This window comes from Pseudochaenichthys georgianus, chromosome 20 (genome assembly GCF_902827115.2).
Source record: "Pseudochaenichthys georgianus chromosome 20, fPseGeo1.2, whole genome shotgun sequence".
Classification (NCBI taxonomy): domain Eukaryota; kingdom Metazoa; phylum Chordata; class Actinopteri; order Perciformes; family Channichthyidae; genus Pseudochaenichthys; species Pseudochaenichthys georgianus.
This window is the reverse complement of record NC_047522.1, coordinates 1,516,516-1,537,529: the sequence shown is the minus strand read 5'-3', so window position 1 is coordinate 1,537,529 and position 21,014 is coordinate 1,516,516. Positions and strand designations below refer to the sequence as shown.

The following is a 21,014-nucleotide window of genomic DNA, read 5'->3' as shown; positions in this document are numbered from 1 at the left end:
AGTGGCCTGTGTTCGTCATCCATTACATACGCCTGCCCATACCATAACCCCACCACCACCATGGGCCACTCGATTCACAACATTACCCTAACCCTACCCCTACCCCTAACCCTCACACCAGATACTTGCCTAGTTTTCGGACCCCCCCAAGACCCCCCCAATAAGCAAAAACTGCACGTTTCAGAGTGGCCTTTTATTGTGGCCAGCCTAAGGCACACCTGTGCAATAACCATGCTGTCTAATCAGCATCTTGATATGCCACGCCTGTGAGGTGGGATGGATTATCTCGGCAAAGGAGAAGTGCTCACTATCACACATTCTTTCAGATTTGTGAACAATATTTAAGAGAAATGGTTATTTTGTGTTTATAGAACATGTTTTAGATCTTTGAGTTCATCTCATGAAAAATGGGAGCAAAAACAAAAGTGTTGCGTTTATATCTTTGTTCAGTGTATGAAGGTGTTCGGATACAAGTGGTGACCTTGGAACTCTGCAGATCATAATTAATCTTCTGTGTGTCCAAAAAAGTAGGTATGATGTGATTGTGTGAAGTTATTTGAAGGAAGAATATACATGTTCAGAAAGCGCACAAATAAGTTCCCTTCATGTGATTCGCGCTATCATTTAGTACAAAGATAATTTAGATAAGATAATTGAGTCTTACATTTAACATTCAGAAGAAGAAAATCGGATTATTCAGAATTAAGTTTTGATATTTACCACAACTCTCTTTCTAAAGACTTGATTTCCTTTTGTTTAAATAAACATTACAGTAAGATAACATTTTAACAGTTAATGCCGTTTCAATTTCCACGATAAAAATTAAACCCTGTGTTCCTCGCTTAAAATGAACTTAACAAAATACACAAACTGTGTTCATAACTCATTCATAACATAATACCAAAAGTAGAAGGTATGAGAGCAGAAATGTCCCTCAGTATTGTCGATCAATAGTATGTGTAAATTACAGGGGTTAGAATACAAATAATCAAACTATTTTGGTCAGATTTGATCAGCACTTTGAACTGCCTTGTGTTGAAAGGTGCAATATAAATAAACTTGCCTTGCCTTGCTTGTCTTTGCTTCATATCATATTCAAGTAGGTGACTGACAAAGCTAAACATGTAAAGACATCAGCTTTGACTTTAGAGGACATTTTGTACTAATCTTTGCTGCTTTACATACCAAACAATTATCTAGAGAATAATTAATTAATCGATACCCAAGATATGTATTGGTTGCAGCCCTAGCTTAGGTGGGCGTACAGTTGACTTAAAGGAGTGAAGATGTAAAATAGAAACAAAATATTCTCCCATTGTTAATGATCTTAAATCTCCACAGCCTTCAAGGCAGCTTTTTAAAACGTAAAAAAACTAGAATAAGAACTTCTCTCTTTAAAATAAAACTTCAAGATCTTTAAATATAAATCGTGCTCTTGATGCATGGCTTTCTTTAATGTTCCCAAAACAGTTTCTCTATGTTCTCAAGCTTAAATACAAAACTAGTGTTTACTCTGCCAACGACACACTGGCCTGATTGTGCGCTCGGTTCAAAAGTGTCTCCCAAAAGGAAGGAAATGAAACCTCCTATTCTTCCCATCTGCACTGAAACTCAAACCTCTCTGTCTCTGCTGGTGATTGAGCGGTAGAGACAGAAAATCTTCCCTCAGCAAAGAAAAGGTGCCACGACAATAAAAGCTACGCGGATGAATCTCATTGTCTTTGGGTGCAGAAATAAGTCATACAATTTGGTCCACACATCAGGAATGTTAAAGCAGGTCTAATCAGAGCGTTCACCCAAGGGCAACGCTTCATCGTGCACGCTCCCAGCAGGGGGTCAGAGTTATCGCTTGGCTTTGTAATTGGACTTGCTGGCATCTCTTGGCTCTCGGCTGGGGTTGCTCCAGTCGTCCGCCTCGGGGCTCGTCTTGTAGTGTCGCAGCGCAGACTTGTTGAAGACGGGAAGACGCTCGAAGGACTCGCTGGAGAGAGCCTGGAGAAAAAAGACACAGGACGATGAGAACTCACGGTTAATTATCTTTAAAAGACGACATATAATGCTCATGTTAAGGTTAATATCAGTCTCTACTTTAAAGAGTCCTCTCCTGCTGGTGTTCAGGTGTATATCAGTATGTAGTGTATCTACTTTAAAGAGTCCTCTCCTGCTGATGTTCAGGTGTATATCAGTATGTAGTGTCTCTACTTTAAATAGTCCTCTCCTGCTGATGTTCAGGTGTATATCAGTATGTAGTGTCTCTACTTTAAAGAGTCCTCTCCTGCTGATGTTCAGGTGTATATCAGTATGTAGTGTCTCTACTTTAAAGAGTCCTCTCCTGCTGATGTTCAGGTGTATATCAGTATGTAGTGTCTATACTTTAAAGAGTCCTCTCCTGCTGATGTTCAGGTGTACATCAGTATGTAGTGTCTCTACTTTAAAGAGTCCTCTCCTGCTGATGTTCAGGTGTATATCAGTATGTAGTGTCTCTACTTTAAAGAGTCCTCTCCTGCTGATGTTCAGGTGTACATCAGTATGTAGTGTCTCTACTTTAAAGAGTCCTCTCCTGCTGATGTTCAGGTGTATATCAGTATGTAGTGTCTCTACTTTAAAGAGTCCTCTCCTGCTGATGTTCAGGTGCATATCAGTATGTAGTGTCTCTACTTAAAGAGTGCTCTCCTGCTGATGTTCAGGTGCATATCAGTATGTAGTGTCTCTACTTTAAAGAGTCCTCTCCTGCTGATGTTCAAGTGTATATCAGTATGTAGTGTCTATACTTTAAAGAGTCCTCTCCTGCTGATGTTCAGGTGTACATCAGTATGTAGTTTCTCTACTTTAAAGAGTCCTCTCCTGTTGATGTTCAGGTGTACATCAGTATGTAGTGCCTCTACTTTAAAGAGTCCTCTCCTGCTGATGTTCAGGTGCATATCAGTATGTAGTGTCTCTACTTTAAAGAGTGCTCTCCTGCTGATGTTCAGGTGTATACCAGTATGTAGTGTCTCTACTTTAAAGAGTCCTCTCCTGCTGATGTTCAGGTGCATATCAGTATGTAGTGTCTCTACTTTAAAGTGTCCTCTGCTGCTGATGCTCAGGTGTATATCAGTATGTAGTGTCTCTACTTTAAAGAGTCCTCTCCTGCTGATGTTCAGGTGTATATCAGTATGTAGTGTCTCTACTTTAAAGAGTCCTCTCCTGCTGATGTTCAGGTGTATATCAGTATGTAGTGTCTCTACTTTAAAGAGTCCTCTCCTGCTGATGTTCAGGTGTACATCAGTATGTAGTGTCTCTACTTTAAAGAGTCCTCTCCTGCTGATGTTCAGGTGTATATCAGTATGTAGTGTCTCTACTTTAAAGAGTCCTCTCCTGCTGATGTTCAGGTGCATATCAGTATGTAGTGTCTCTACTTTAAAGAGTGCTCTCCTGCTGATGTTCAGGTGCATATCAGTATGTAGTGTCTCTACTTTAAAGAGTCCTCTCCTGCTGATGTTCAAGTGTATATCAGTATGTAGTGTCTATACTTTAAAGAGTCCTCTCCTGCTGATGTTCAGGTGTATATCAGTATGTAGTGTCTCTACTTTAAAGAGTCCTCCCCTGCTGATGTTCAGGTGTATATCAGTATGTAGTGTCTCTACTTTAAAGAGTCCTCTCCTGCTGATGTTCAGGTGTACATCAGTATGTAGTTTCTCTACTTTAAAGAGTCCTCTCCTGCTGATGTTCAGGTGCATATCAGTATGTAGTGTCTCTACTTTAAAGAGTCCTCTCCTGCTGATGTTCAGGTGTATATCAGTATGTAGTGTCTCTACTTTAAAGAGTCCTCTCCTGCTGATGTTCAGGTGTACATCAGTATGTAGTGTCTCTACTTTAAAGAGTCCTCTCCTGTTGATGTTCAGGTGTACATCAGTATGTAGTTTCTCTACTTTAAAGAGTCCTCTCCTGCTGATGTTCAGGTGCATATCAGTATGTAGTGTCTCTACTTTAAAGAGTCCTCTCCTGCTGATGTTCAGGTGTATATCAGTATGTAGTGTCTCTACTTTAAAGAGTCCTCTCCTGCTGATGTTCAGGTGTATACCAGTATGTAGTGTCTCTACTTTAAAGAGTCCTCTCCTGCTGATGTTCAGGTGCATATCAGTATGTAGTGTCTCTACTTTAAAGAGTCCTCTCCTGCTGATGTTCAGGTGCATATCAGTATGTAGTGTCTCTACTTTAAAGAGTCCTCTCCTGCTGATGTTCAGGTGCATATCAGTATGTAGTGTCTCTACTTTAAAGAGTCCTCTCCTGCTGATGTTCAGGTGCATATCAGTATGTAGTGTCTCTACATGTCTCCATGCTTTAATGTTTAAAGCTCTTTATGTTTCTCATACTGCCTGTGCTGCAGCACCTCTTTTCACCCTCTGTCTGAAACCAGAGGCCAGTCTGCTCTGATTGATTAGCTGTTCGGCTCTGTTGTGATTGGTCAACTGCTCAGAGATCAGTTTCATTGGTCGCCTGCCCTTATACCCCCCTACTCTGCCTTTGTAAATAAAATAAAATAGCATGTGCGTATAAGGGTTTCCGCTAGGATTTTTTCTCGCCGGTCAAATGTCCGGGCAGAATTTATTTTACCGGACTAATTTGAAACGTACCGGTCATATTTCAATAATAATAATAGTTGTGTAGCAGAGTTTCCGTTAGCAGGTAATTACCGGACTATGAGCAGATATGCTTCAGTTTAAAACTCAGTTCACGGGCTCATTTTTATATTGCTTCAGTTTATAATCGTAACAGATCGAAAAATTCAGATTCATTTTTCAATAAATGATTCCACAAACAACATAATTATTACATTCAAACAAACTACTTGTAGTAGATAACGTACATTATTCAGAAGTTTACATCAACTTTGAATAATAACACGGGAGAAACGGATCCTCTCTTTCCCCTCTCCCTCCCTCTCTCTCTCTCCCTCTCCCTCCCTCTCTCTCTCTCTCTCCCTGACAGCACGTCAGTTTCTCATGCAGCTCGCTAAACAGAGGGCGGGGCTTCAGGTGATCATGCAGAGCTGCGTGTCTCGGTCAGACTCAGCAGCTGATCTGATCTCTCTCTCGCTCCGGTTACACTTCACTCGCGTTTATGTCCATATCGATCAGATCCAGCTCTCCTGATCGGCCTTTATAGAGAGCACCGATCAAACTATTAAGAGTGAATATCGGCCGATAATGACCGGCGGCCGATCGATCGGAGCCTCCCTAATTATTACCAGACATTTTGACCGTCAGGTTTTGAATTTACCGGTTTTTTATAAATTTTACCAGCTAAAAACCGGTAATTACCGGCTAACGGAAACCCTGGTGCGTATGTGTGAAACCGTGTTCTGTACTTTCCCATCACAAACTTTAAACATGCAGGTTATTCAAAACGAAGACAATAAAACATTTTTTTTTTTTTTTTTTTCAAATGTAGAAAATACCACATTTACGATTTAGCGTGTCTGCCAGTGGCGGCCGGCCCATAGGGGCGCTAGGGGCGCCGCCCCCCCCCCCTCTTCCCACATGTTTGATTGTCATTCAAAATAAAAAATAAATGAAAAAATATATGTATTTATTTTTATTTTTAATTAACAAGGTAAATATTATATAGTTGGCATCAGTAAAATGTATAATCTACAATAAAATCTTGTTTAAAATTGTGTTACGATGACTAAAGTACTGCCTGGCGTGTATCATTACCCTCGTCTGGGCGGTAAGAAAGGAGCCCTCACTCAGCCCCAGCAGCATCCAACACATTGCTGACTGTTGCTATCTGTAAACTATGCCACCGGAACATAATTTCAACCAATCAGCGTCGTCAGATCTGATGCTCAAAGGGCGGTAATTTCAGCGCCCGGTGCAGTCTGTGAGTTGTTTGGACTCGTATCCAAGGTGACGCTACAGTATAGTTGAGGATGGCTGCGTCTGCAGGTGGAGACTAGTGGATCGCCGGAGCTGTAGATTAACATTTACATGCTTATCGTAGTTGTAAGGGCATCGCCTGTAGCACCATGGAGCCTATGTGTGGGCTGGACCTGTATTTTACAGGAAAGGAGTGAGCAGAGGGTCGAGTTGTCGATTCTTGTTCAGTTTTCTGTGACTATTTTCCTCACCCTCTCAGACTTTGAGTTGCACGCGCTACTAAAGGGACGTGTTACCATGGAAACCAAACAAAAAAAAGAAAATCTTTGTAGGTTTGCACACCATTTCTCTAGCCCCACCAAAAATATTTTCCACCAGCCACCACTGGTGTCTGCCATGTTGGAACTACGACGGAGTATTAGGGCCACAATTTCGAGAATAAAGTCGTAATAATACAAGAATAAAGTAATAATTACGAGATTAAAGTCGTAGTTTCATAAGTGACTTGAGAAGCGGACTTGGAGATTGTCTCCTTTCTGCAGGAGGAAATGGCTGCTTCTGGCCGACTACATTACATCACATTGCATTTAGCTGACGCTTTTATCCAAAGCTACTTAACACACAATAAGTGCGTTCCACCAACAAGATACAAACTTGAAGAAAACAGAATCATATAAGTACATCAGGCTTCATAGAGCTAAAACATTTCAAGTGCTACTCAACTGGATATAGATAAGCCAGCCCTTTATTAGTATATAAGTGCTTTGTTAGTAATTCTATCGCTCGAAGTGGAGTCGAAAGAGATGAGTTTTCAGTCTGCGTCGGAAGATGTGTAAACTATCTGCTGTCCTGATTTCAATGGGGAGCTCATTCCAATTCCACTACAAGGATATCGTTCGACTCCTTCTGGATTCAAAGCCTTGATTACAAGTCTCATCGTTTCTTGTGAAACAACAAATCCCCTTTGAACAGCTCGTAGATGTAACCAACGATAGCTTTGTAGTCGCCCAGAACCAGCCATTTCCTCCTTCAGAAAGGAGACACTCTCCTCCAAGTCCGTTTGGTTCTTTCTTCGAAATAATAGACATAGTTTCTTGCACAACCTTTTCAAAGTTCTAATACTTATGATAATCTGATATTTCGTTATTTGAGAAACCTAAACTAAAGTGCTGCTTCACAAGATGCTCCACGTTCCTCATTTGATTGCAGGACGCTGCTGTTGTCTCCTTCTCAAGTCACTTATGAAACTACGACTTTATTCTCGTAACTATGACTTTATTCTTGTGTGGCCCTAATACTCCGTCGTATGGAACAGTCAAAATATGTTAGTAAAGAAATGCAACAGGAGCCTTTTAACTTGTTGGAATTAAATTCAGATCTAATAAACTCTATGCCAAAACATTCACTTCCGAGTAGCCACAACCTCCTGCGAGACGTGCAGGACCGATGTGCAAACACAACATGAAATGTGAATTATTTGGCATTTCCACATCTGTTATATCATTATAAAGCCAAGTCAACTTTAAGAAGTAATCCCTAGAGTTGGAGGAAAATAGATTTGTATTAAATGTTGACTTTGCTTGCCGTCTTCATGCTAAGCCTAGCTAAGCTAATTCTGGCTCTTGCTCCATCCTTGTTGTACAAGCCAAAAGATAAACTAGCATATTTCTTTAAATATCACACAACCTTTGACCTTCCTGAGTCATGCTCCACATCTCCCTGGCTCTCCTTACCTTCAGATAGATGACGGCGTCGGTGCCAACGCCATCCATGGAGTACAGTTTCAGATCCCCCTGGAAGTATCGGGCGTAGAGCCTGGAAATCGGCAAACCGTAGCCAAATCCAGCCTGTTGGGGGGGTGGCAGAATGTGATTTCCCAGAAGTCATGAGCAATGTACGGTGAAAATAGCTTTTGAAAAGGCCACATGGGGTCAATACTGGTGTGTTTTATGTAAAATGATGTAAAAGTAAGATGTCCAAAGTGTTTCATTAGTTCAAACCCAAAGATATTCACATAATTATTATAAAACAAAGACAAGATCAATATTTGTCAGACTGAAAACTGCATTTTGTGACATTTCTGCATGAAAAACGACCGATTATCCAAACATTTTGACTTGATTCTCCGGCATTGAGTCGACCAATGGCTGCAAGTTTAAGGACAAGCACTAATGGAGAGACATGAAGTGTGTGTGTGTGTGTGTGTGCGCGCGCGCGTGTGTGTGTGTGTACCAGTGGCACAGTGCCAGGCTCCAGGCTGGGTGTAGGAGCCGTGGAGTACATGTAGTTAAACAGACGGTCGATCTTCCTCAGGGGAACTCCTCCTCCTCTGTCGCTGATCTGAGGGAGGAACGAGGCACAGATGCAGCGTGAGGAAGGACACACACTTACATGTGTAAAGGTGTGTGTGTACTCGTGTGTGATTTACCTTCACGGAGAGATCCTCTTTACCCAGAGTGACCTTGGCCTTCACTGGCGGTAACCCCTCCACGTTGTCCTCGTGAAGCTCCACCGTGGCTCTCATCGAGTTCTGCAAAAGTCCTTATAGAGTTAAAGTCACACTGCAATTCAATTACAATGAAAGGGTATCTACTGAGCCCCCCCTCGATGCCGCACACTCTCACCTTGAAGAGCTCGAATAGCATGTGGAACAGATGAGAGGGAACGTACACCGCCTGGATGGGCTTATCAGGGGCCTTCACTGGAACAAAACAACAAAAAGAGGCGTGAGAAAAATGTATATTTGCACTTATTTATTAATTTACAGAACCACTACTCGTGCCAGATTTAGCCATGAAGCCTCGTTGTTATCACCGGCCCCTAGCAGGTTGATGGCATTGATAGAAAACAAACACGCAAAGCTGGTTTGATGATAATAACAGGATGACACCACATACTAATGTCATCTCCGTACCTTCACAGCTTCTATCGATCGACTTGCCTTTTTCTAAACGTTACCGTCTTCCACCAATTTAATAATGTTTTGGCAACACATGTCAAGGTTCATGTCAATTGAGCCCATTACATTTAATTGTTATTAGTGGTGCACGATAATTATCGGCCCGATAATTATCGGTCCGATATTAGGAATTATGACGTCATCCCGATAAACCCGATAAAAGTATTAATAGCCCCGATAATATACAATATATTTTTTGGGTAAAAAAACCCAAAAAGATCCTGCGGTGTGGGTGGATTGGGATGAGGGGCGCTTGTTTTTCACTCGGCTCCTCCCGTTTTGCCAGTACTGTGGTATTAGTGGATTGGGAAGAGGGGAGTTCTTCACAAATCCAGCGCTCCCTAACTCGTGCCTGGCTGTGACGTAAACGGCGTGCGGCCGTGAAGCCAGGACAGTAAACAAACATGTCGTCGGTAGTATGGGACTATTCCAAAGTTTCAGAGTTAGATAGTTCGCTTGCTATTTGTATTAACAAATGCAGAAGTTCCACGAGGAGGGAAGAAGGCAACGAGCTATAATACTTGCAACCTGATCAGTCGCCTGAAACATCGCCATGGCTACGATGGTGTGTTCAAAGCGTACGAAGACGCCTGCGCTGCTAAATTAGCGGCGAATCCAAAGCCAGCTGCAAAGGCACCGGGGCTTTTACCTATCCACGAGGCTTTTGAAAAAGGCAAGAACTTTATTTGGGAAAATAAATATGGTCACTTTGAAGAGAAAAACTGTTCTTGGCTTTGTTTTGTTCATAGTAGTAATGCTCATGCCATTGGCTCACTACTAGTCTCTTTTTTACCACCAGGTGTGCAAAAACTACAGGTACATTTATATATATATATATATTATATTATTATCGGTTATCGGTATCGGTCTTGAGAAGCAGGAAGTTATCGGTATCGGTTTCAAAAAACCAATATCGTGCATCCCTAATTGTTATAGTATATTATGTCGTGTACATTTCTGGTCAAAAGAAATGTTGATATTTATTTAAAAGTGTACATCTTGGGACGTAAGACACATTTCGTGAAACATTAGGAAAAGAAAATCAGAATCTCTTACTGTTGAACTCTTCAATCTTCAGCTTAGGAGCAGCTAGGTAGTATTTCTCACAGAGCATCCGGGCTGTGTCGTAGGCATCTGAGGAAGCAAAACACGAGTCGGGACGGAAGAAGGAGAGTTCATGTTTTCATTCAGATTCATTTCTGCAGCTCTGGATCCTCGCTGCTAAACCTTTATTATTATATAAACATGCCGTTTACAGTAAATTAACTTGTTAGATTTGTGCCGCTGCTAATGCTGTGATATAACTCAAAATAAAAACATTTCACTCATAGATCACAAATGCTCTGGCTGTGTGGTTTGTAACGATTGTATTATTATTAGGATTTTAAACTCACCAGTGACGACTTCAGCCACGCTGCAGGTGGGGTCGATGCTGCCGATGTGTTTGGGGTGTGCAGGGTTTGTGTCGTTACCGAACAGAAGAGCTGCGCAGAAAGAAGATATACAAGTTATTACAAAGAATGAAATGAAAGCCGTTTGAAGAGAAGGGTCAGTCACAGAAATCTACAAGCTTCTAGGATAAACTGGAATATGTTGAATATAGTTCACCAAAATGATGAATACATGTTAAGTTATCTTCAGTACAGAAGGCTGTGGCAAGGCACTATGAAGTATTGGATTTCTTTATTTAATGAAAAGTGAATTGGTATGTTTCATTGATATCTGATGCGTGGTGTTTCTGGGACTCACTGTGCTGGTTGATGAGCATGCGGAAGGAGATGCGGTTGGTGTAGAATCGGTCCAGGAAGTACTGGATGTTGCTGCTGATGAACGGGTCGAAGCCGAACTTCTCCTTGTACTCGATGACCCCCGCCGCCATGGTGGGAACCACGTCGTTGTGCCGGTTACGGATCTCAATCAACAGGTCCAGGAAACTGAGGAATAGATTACAAACATGTAATGAGAAGGGGAAATAAATAGTTAAACAAACTCATCAATGAGCAACCTGTCATTCTCAGAGGTGGGAAGAAGTGGAGTACAAATACTTCGTTACTATACTTAAGTACATTGTGCTGGTGTCAGTACTTTACTCCACTACTTATTTTTCTGACCACTTTTTACTTTAACTTCTCACATGTTGAACTCAAATACCTGTACTTTCTACTTCTTACATGTTGAACCCAAATACCTGTACTTTCTACTTCTCACATGTTGAACTCAAATACCTGTACTTTCTACTTCTTACATGTTGAACTCAAATACCTGTACTTTCTACTTCTTACATGTTGAACCCAAATACCTGTACTTTCTACTTCTCACATGTTGAACTCAAATACCTGTACTTTCTACTTCTTACATGTTGAACCCAAATACCTGTACTTTCTACTTCTTACATGTTGAACCCAAATACCTGTACTTTCTACTTCTCACATGTTGAACCCAAATACCTGTACTTTCTACTTCTCACATGTTGAACTCAAATACCTGTACTTTCTACTTCTTACATGTTGAACCCAAATACCTGTACTTTCTACTTCTCACATGTTGAACACAAATACCTGTACTTTCTACTTCTCACATGTTGAACTCAAATACCTGTACTTTCTACTTCTTACATGTTGAACCCAAATACCTGTACTTTCTACTTCTTACATGTTGAACACAAATACCTGTACTTTCTACTTCTTACATGTTGAACCCAAATACCTGTACTTTCTACTTATTACATGTTGAACACAAATACCTGTACTTTCTACTTCTTACATGTTGAACCCAAATACCTGTACTTTCTACTGCTCACATGTTGAACTCAAATACCTGTACTTTCTACTTCTCACATGTTGAACACAAATACCTGTACTTTCTACTTCTCACATGTTGAACACAAATACCTGTACTTTCTACTTCTCACATGTTGAACACACATACCTGTACTTTCTACTTCTTACATGTTGAACTCAAATACCTGTACTTTCTACTTCTTACATGTTGAACTCAAATACCTGTACTTTCTACTTCTCACATGTTGAACTAAAATACCTGTACTTTCTACTTCTCACATGTTGAACTCAAATACAGTACCTGTACTTTCTACTTCTTACATGTTGAACTCAAATACAGTACCTGTACTTTCTACTTCTTACATGTTGAACCCAAATACCTGTACTTTCTACTTCTTAGATGTTGAACTCAAATACCTGTACTTTCTACTTCTCACATGTTGAACACAAATACCTGTACTTTCTACTTCTTACATGTTGAACACAAATACCTGTACTTTCTACTTCTTACATGTTGAACTCAAATACCTGTACTTTCTACTTCTCACATGTTGAACCCAAATACCTGTACTTTCTACTTCTCACATGTTGAACTCAAATACAGTACCTGTACTTTCTACTTCTTACATGTTGAACCCAAATACCTGTACTTTCTACTTCTTACATGTTGAACTCAAATACCTGTACTTTCTACTTCTTACATGTTGAACACAAATACCTGTACTTTCTACTTCTTACATGTTGAACTCAAATACCTGTACTTTCTACTTCTCACATGTTGAACACAAATACCTGTACTTTCTACTTCTTACATGTTGAACACAAATACCTGTACTTTCTACTTCTTACATGTTGAACCTAAATACCTGTACTTTCTACTTCTCACATGTTGAACTCAAATACCTGTACTTCCTACTTCTTACATGTTGAACCCAAATACCTGTACTTTCTACTTCTTACATGTTGAACTCAAATACCTGTACTTTCTACTTCTCACATGTTGAACTCAAATACCTGTACTTTCTACTTCTTACATGTTGAACTCAAATACCTGTACTTTCTACTTCTTACATGTTGAACCCAAATACCTGTACTTTCTACTTCTTACATGTTGAACTCAAATACCTGTACTTTCTACTTCTCACATGTTGAACTCAAATACCTGTACTTTCTACTTCTTACATGTTGAACTCAAATACCTGTACTTTCTACTTCTTACATGTTGAACTCAAATACCTGTACTTTCTACTTCTCTCATGTTGAACTCAAATACCTGTACTTTCTACTTCTCTCATGTTGAACTCAAATACCTGTACTTTCTACTTCTCTCATTTCCCAAACAGCTGGTTCCTTTAGTCTGAATGTGTGTTGGTGCGTGGTCATTATTCTCTAGAGTCACTGCGTGCCTATTGGTTGGAACACGATCCGTGTATCCATCACTTCCTGGTCTTCTCTAAAGAAGAGGGACCAATGGAAACGTTGTCATATTGCCGTTGTTCAGCATGGAAACATTCATTAGCTAACAATGACATTATTGTTCTATTCATATAAAGGGAGGTCAGGTACTCTTTAAAGCAGCTGCTAGTTATGGCTACTTTTTACTGAAGTACACTTCAAAGCCTCGTTACTTTTACTTGAGTAAAGAAGTTTAGTCAGTACTTCTACTTGTACCAGAGTATTTTAAACACGAGTATCTGTACTTCTACTTGAGTAAAGGATGTGTGTACTTTTGGCATCTCTGGTCATTCGGAGATCTTCAGTGAGGTTGGACATTGGAAAACATCATGCACAAGTTTCTATTATAAAAAAAAATTGGCTTTCATTTAATATCAAGAAATAAATTGCACTCAAAATGCTCAGTCAGAGTTTTTTAGAAAGTCCATTTCAACTGTTTTCTTGATCTAAAACTTCTTCACAAAGTATTAAGATGACTCATGATAGCTTGTTATCACTGTTCTTTTCATTTCCAGTGATCCACAGTCTCCATGGAGGCGTGGCGGTCTTATCCAAATCCCTGTGTGTTTTAATCTGTTAATCTGTATGTTTTGCCTGCGGGGGCATGGTGACATTAAAAACACTCGGCGCACCTGTGCAGGCGGCACGTCTACATGCAGTCATAAAGCCAGCTTGCAAAATCTGCAGCTTACATATTGAACGTGCATTTTGTGAATCATTAATAAAAGACGGCGTTCTCTCACTCATTCAGAGCCTGAGGGTCCTCCGGCTTTCTGTTCTCATACTCCAACAGCTCCACGAAGCTTTGCATGTACCTAAACAGTCAGAGGGCAAAGGGCAGTTGTTTACAACGCTATAAAACAGGGTGTCCAAATGACGGCAGATTAAAAAAGGTATAATGGAATACGGCCCACAACTGGAACTTTTCTTGTATCGTACTTATTAAATATATCTGTTCACGTGTTAATAAGCTCACTTTACAATAAATTCAGTCGATTACATTTGAAAATGTGTTCTAACAAATAGAATAGAATAGAAGATATCTTACAAAGTACAACGAAATTTCTTTGGCAGTAAAAAATAGACACGAATAAATAAGAGTAGTAAAAGCAGAGGAGATCAAATTCAATGTCAATGTGCATATTTACACTACAGTCTAAAATATATATTAGTAAAATAGCCATAAGTATGTCTTAATAGTGGTGCAAGTTTAAGTCGATAAGAAAAAAGCCCAATAACTTATATACATAACAAACCCTTCCTATTTCCTCTCATGATAATCAATCTGTTGTTAGGAATGAGCTGCAAACAAATTAAATGAAACTCTCTGAAAGCAGATTCAAGTATCAAGAATAATTTACCTACTTTTGATGGATTTTGCTAACTTATAACTGAACTTAAGATGCAGTATACCCCTCGCGAGTGGCCCAGGCCTTCGTATGTTTTCCTGTATGTGGCCCTCTGTGAAAGACGTTTGGACACCCCTGATATAAATCGCATCAACAGGAAGCGATATGAAGTGTCTGGAGGAAGTACCATTTCTGCACCAGTCTGACGGAGGGCATGCCCAGCAGGGGGTCCGGCAGCAGGTTGGTCTCCCTCATGGTGTTGGCCAGACGCACCGGCAGCTCCTTACGCAGGAACATGTACGACGTTTTCTCACAAGCATTGTCCCGGCCTGAAACACGCAAACACAAACAAAGCAGCTGAGAGAGGAATATCTGGTCGAGATTAACCGTTATCTTTCTCTGCCGGGACACAGGTTCAGAATTCTGCTTTGTGTAATGCCTTTAGTCATCATTGCTCATACTGTGGATTTCAAAAGACACCTTTGAGTTAAATGGACACTGTACTTTTCTGTCACAGCGTGTTTCTCAATCAAAAATTAAAAAGGGTTTTTTCTCCGAGCATCCTGTTTCAAAACACTAAGATTTATAGGTTTTTAAAGGAAAATGTGTTAAAAATGAAAGTGTGTCACGAACCCTTTCCAACATGATGACATAATGACAACATGCATTTGTTTTAAACCTTAACCCCCTGAAACGTGTGCTTTTTTACATAGCAGAAAAGACTGCTCTTCTCAAACTAAAAGCCGAGTGATTACACCCTGATAAGGAAACCCTGAATAAAGCAGTTTCAGGTAAATAATCGGAGTTTCTCCTTGCGTTTTGTTTAAAAACACCAAGATTTATACGTGGACAGGAAAAATGTGGCCTTAAACTAGAAAAAGACAATTGCAGACAACCCTGATGCTCCAAGTGTGACACCTTTACCCAAACAATTGCACATTTCTCAGAAAGATATGGGATGATTTAAGTGGTGATGTTACGTATTGCGCCGAGGCTTCGGAGCGTGTGTCGAGTAATCCCCGAAGCTTTTTGTGAAGCTTGTGTCGAGGCTTGTATCGTTTTGTGCCAGTGAGGTCATCGATGACAAACGAAGCCTCGCTGCCTGTCGATACCACGTGACTGCTTCAGGAAGCGATTCAGATCGGTTGAACCGTTGAACCACAACGCTCATAATACCCATGGATGTATAATAAGAACCATATTACCCCTCCTGTACCCGGCGGGCCCGGTGACACGATGGATCAAGAGAGCTCAGACCCTCACTTATAGAGGTCGGAACATGTCATAATAAATAGATACAAGCATAAATAAATGTAGGAATAAAAACATCAATAAATACAGGAATAAATATGCTGCAGTGTTTTCAGGGAGCTTTAGTGTGTGTGCTGTGGCTTGTTGTTTATAAAAGCTACAGCTAAATGAGATAATGTAGTTAATAAATAGTCTTTGATATGGTTTAGCCTTTCTCAGGCTACAACATGGTTAAGTTTATGATTATTATTAAGGAATACTATACAAATCCCTCTTTGCAATGTTTACCAGCCTCCTTAGGCTTTTCAATCACAATCATTAAACTGGAATAAATACAATATTGTTAACATGAAAATATGATTTGCTGTTCGTTGTTTAGAGTTAAGGCTTTACTCAATGGGAACTCGGTATGAGATAGAGCACACTGTTGAGATGTCCAACCTGCCTGTTTTACACACTTTGACCAACAGGGGGTTTGTGTTTAGATGAAGCCTCATGAGATGAACCCTTTTGCGGAAAGCTTCAAAGCTTCATAAGGCTTCATCTCGCCATCACTAGATTTAAGTACCGTACCTTTCGGACTATAAAGCGCACCTGCATACAAGCCGCAGCAGCTAAATGGTCCGTCTGTCTTGCTCTCGTTCTGTCTCTCGGTTCCACTTTTACTTTGGCGCGCTACCTGTCTCACTCTGTTCCGGCCTCCAGCTTTTCCTGCTGGAGCCATGGAGCCGGTCATAGAGCCCATAGGGTTAAAGGTGGTTAATTTTACCTGTAAAATCCATAGATTTAGGAGGTTCCCTAGTGGCCGTTAGCTGTACAAAGAAAAAATGGGGAAAAAAGTCGCGGTTTATAGTCCGAAAAGTACGGTATACAACTCAGCTTTTAAGGCACTTAAAAATGAAATTGTAATTTGTCACACATGACCTCTTTGGTGTCACGAACCCTTTCAAGCATGATGAAATAATGACGAAATGCATTTGTTGTAAACCCCCCTGAAATGTCAGAAGATCTCTGTCTTGTAAAAAGTGATGCTCGTGTGCAGCTCTGCACCACAGTGACCGTCAGAGGAGGTAACCAGCGGAGAACACCAAATGCCAAAATGGGAGCTGCAGTCAGTTTCAATGTTCAACCTTTAATATGACACCTTAAACTCTGCGGACACGCTGTCAAACATTAACCTGAAGCATACGAGTACATCTTAAAGAGCGGGGGAGGAGTCTTAAAGGTTACAAGGGTTTCACTTTTAGATCAGAGGAAAAACTGAATTACTGCCGTGTAATCAGGGCCGGCCCTGCGTGTAATGGTAAAACTCTGTCTCAGGAACCACCGTGACTTTGCATTTTTTAACAACCGAAATGCAATGTACTCCAACGCCACGTAAAAGCACACACATGCTTCCACTTCACTCCAAAAAAAGGTCTTCACACGAAGCACAGACGTGTTGTTCTTACAGGAAGCCTGATGCTGGGATTCTGCACTGACCCTAACCCTTCAACACAGAGAGACGTTTCAGTGAAACTCGATGAGCTTGCAGAATAAAAGGACATCCTCTGATTCAGCAACACGGATGCAGGGCTCCGACATTCTTAAAATTGGGAAATGAAAGCACTGTCATCTCACATTTCAAGTCTCATCGTTAAGTTATTATTGACTCATGCAGAGAGAGGAAAACACTGAGTGCAGGTACTTGGCCCGGCCACACGAGGACAAAAACGGTCGTTTGCGTTACCGTTTAGTGTCATATAGACCGTTCGGCCACACGAGGACGACCGAATACGGCACTAAACGACTGCGGAAACGATAACGGGTCCCAAGGTGGATAGAAAGGCATACGCAACGCAGGACGGAGACACTTCTCAAACTACCTACACTAGTTATAAATATGTTTATTTTACTGTCGGCCGGGTCACTCATTACTGGATCAGCTGCTGCATGAGACAGACACTGGACGCTGTCCAAAGAGAAGGAGGGAAAAGAGAGGCTCCGTGTATTTTATTATATATTATATAGAGTCGTTATTCATTTGTTTTAAAGCTCAATAAATAACAAAGAAGACCTTTGACCGGCACTTTTATAATTGTGTCCGGAAGATTTTAAACTTTAATACACGTTGACTGGCGAAAAAACTCTGCCCGGTTCCCTCGGCCCCCACCGCGGAGAATAAACAGAAGGGCAACCATGACAACCAGCTTCTTCGCTGCTTTTTGTGGAGGAAGTTCAGCGCCACCTACAGGCTCCTGTACTGCAGCTTCTCCAGCGGTTGGTAGCTAAACGGAGCCGGTCTCGTGTGGACAGACACTATCCGGTGAATATTGCGTGTGGACGGAAGCTTTTTTGCGATTGCGTTTGCGTTAATCCTATGCGTAAAGAGCCTTCTAGGAACTTTTAATTTGTGTAATACAAAACTACAATTAATCAAGCTCTGAAAACAGCAGCTAAAGATCGACATCAACCTGAAAGTAAAGAGTAAACAATCAGCAGAAGCAAAACCACAGTCAAAAGTGCTGCACTCAAAAGCTGACTGAAGTAAAAGTACACACTCAATATTAAAGAAATATTACTTTTTTGTATACTAATAAAGTAACTTCACTCCGTATGCAAAAAGGGCCCATATCAGAATAATACCTTATATATTATTGGAATAAATTGTGTTTATCACTATTATATTACAGCTGGTATACTGCCATCTAAAGCTGTAATAATGCACCTTAATGTATTACTTAAGTCATGTTATTGTATCATTTGAATACCTGAATCTGTAAATAAAATTAAGTTATCATTAAATGAAGTTAGGAGGAAGTATAAAGTAGCATAACATGTAAAATAAAAAGGTACAAATACCTCAAATTGGTACTTTCCCGAGTTAAAGTACTTCCTGTTACTGGCAAACATGAGTAACTTATTTGCACCATTGTGTCACTTGCCCTTTGTATTTCTAAGTATGTTGTTAAGATGCATTGCTTCATTGCTTTCACTTTGACACTTCATCTTGTAATCTTGCAGTTTAAAAAACCCATGTAAGTAGAGAAAGGAAATGTCATTCAGGTGACACCATAAACAAAGTGTAATGTTACAAAATGCAATGAATACATCCAATGAATGAATGAATGCAAGGCCCCTAATATCATCAAGGCTCTTAAAGACGAAACTCACCAAAATCCAGAAACTGCTTAATGGAGATGAGGGGAGGGGGAGAACCTGGAGTAGAACTCGATTTTTAGGGTTGCTGCTTTTCAGCAGAGACACGAAGATCCTCATTGTGCAAGTTTAATTTAACGATGATGCCTCAGAATGAAATTCAGAACACACACATCTCATCCCCGGGTAGTGTTGACAGCAGAAACCCGGAAAGTCCTGCTCTCTCCTGCGTCACAGAGGCTCCGCGGGCACCGGAGGACAGACAGCCAGAGAGGAGGGTGAGAATTAATGTCCATAAGGGAGCAGAAACACACCGATGATATGTTGCAAAGAAGGCTTCCTGGATCTACATTGTTGAACATTCAGTCCAGGACAACACTTTCAAGCTAGACGCGATCAAACGTCGACTTCCTGTTAGGGTTTTTCAAAATAAAACAACAGGCTGGAGGAACTAATGGGATATATATATATAGATAGATACAGGATAGATAGACCCCCAGACAGACAGACTGACAGAACGGACAGAGAGCGACAGAGCGAGAGAGGATGAGAGATGGACGAGATTGAGAGAGCGAAGAGAGAGAGAGATGAGAGAGGAGAGAGAGATGAGAGGAGGAGAGATGAGAGATCGATCAAAAGTTGGGCACACAATGCTCCAACTTTTTGAACATGTACGGAAACATTTCTTCCCAACCCTCAAACATAAGCATCCTCAAATATTATAAAATGAAAAAACTAAAAACACTTCTGGGGAATATAAAGATAGCTGCCATTTTGGCCGCGCACAGTTTGCACCGGACTGAGCAGATACACCAGGCTCCACATCTTATGTATTTATATCATATTCTATTTGTCTTTAATGTATTATATGAATTAAATGCATCTGTTATTCCTTGTAATAAAAAAAAAACATGTTCTTAGCGGGTTTTTGGTTTATACACTGTTTTATTTGTTTATTTTGGGTGTATTTTTGTATTAGATGGTTACAACTATACATAGCTTTGGCAATACTGTATGTAAATATGGTCATGCTAATAAAGCTTTTGAATTGAATTGAGAGAGAGAGAGAAATATAATGCAGAATATTTATTGTGTAAGACATGGATTATTCAATATTAAATTGAATATAAATGATTTGATTTTAAAGTAGGAAGGGACCCGTTATAGTTGTTTTTTTAAGTGTCTTTTTTTATATATTTTATTTGTTAATTAAATGTATATATTACTTTTTCCTTCCTAATTGTAATTTACAAATGGTATAAAAGGGTCAAACAATGAATGCCAAAAGAAACAAAGGTGCATAACTCTATGGTAGCCTTAATTATAATTATAACACACGACACAAACGTATTAAATCAATTAAAGACAGTTTAATCTACAGATATCTAGATTCTATTTTATTTTGAAGGAACATTCTTCAGAGTTCCCTTTTTTTTGCATCTCAGCTTGACAGTTGAACCAGATTCAACCGCACTTGACTCTGGCTTGTTGATTGCACTGCGGTGATTGGCTGAAAATCAGGAAGTGGGTGTGAAAGCGATGACTCTATTGGACCGCTGCCCTGTCAATCACCGTTGTGTTACGTTATTTTGTTTATCTGCAGCCTCTTAATACAGCAGGTTATTTCCACCGTCTGTTTACATATGACACATGTGATTTGGTGACTGGCTTTTAAAACTTGTTTACTGATGCAAAATGGTCCCATTGCATTGTAGGAAGGCTATTGTTATGGCAACTACCTGTAAATGTTGTATTTAGATGTATTAGGTTATTACTACACTGAAAGTATGTAGGTAAATGTAGGGAAATACTATTATACTATTATATCTTATTTTGTTTAGATTATTATGACTCGTGTAAGTAGTATTATTATGTTGGTTGAGGTCTCATGACTTATAATTCAATACATATTACAATAAAACATATAATAGATACACTTGTTCTTTATTTTATGCTTTAATTGTTAAGTTTGTAAAAAAATACTATAATTAGTCAGAAATGCATCACAATTACCGAAACGAGGACACCTTCACAACGTCAACATATTAAAAATAAAAATAAATACAATCATTTTCATTCACAATTGAACGATTTGAATTCCCAGATGTTATATTTAAGCAATTCAACAATTACCAATAAGCTATGCTTGTTTATGATTGGAACAGTGTGTGTGAAGTTCTCCTTCCTCCCTGACATGATGAATATGTACTGTATGTCTGCG

At 40.0% G+C, this 21,014-nt stretch overlaps 1 protein-coding gene across 1 annotated transcript; it reads right to left on the bottom strand.

The window, feature by feature from the left end:
- Positions 1–1,415: 1,415 nt before the first annotated feature.
- Positions 1,416–19,204, bottom strand: pdk3a (pyruvate dehydrogenase kinase, isozyme 3a). The gene is given in 13 exon segments (XM_034108677.2): positions 1,416–1,992; positions 7,595–7,708; positions 8,094–8,201; positions 8,290–8,391; positions 8,486–8,562; positions 9,877–9,954; positions 10,215–10,304; positions 10,570–10,754; positions 13,799–13,870; positions 14,592–14,733; positions 18,809–18,836; positions 18,838–18,873; positions 18,875–19,204. Coding segments are annotated over 13 exon segments (1,221 nt in total). The 5' UTR covers positions 18,914–19,204; the 3' UTR covers positions 1,416–1,842.
- Between the last annotated feature and the right edge of the window lie 1,810 nt (positions 19,205–21,014).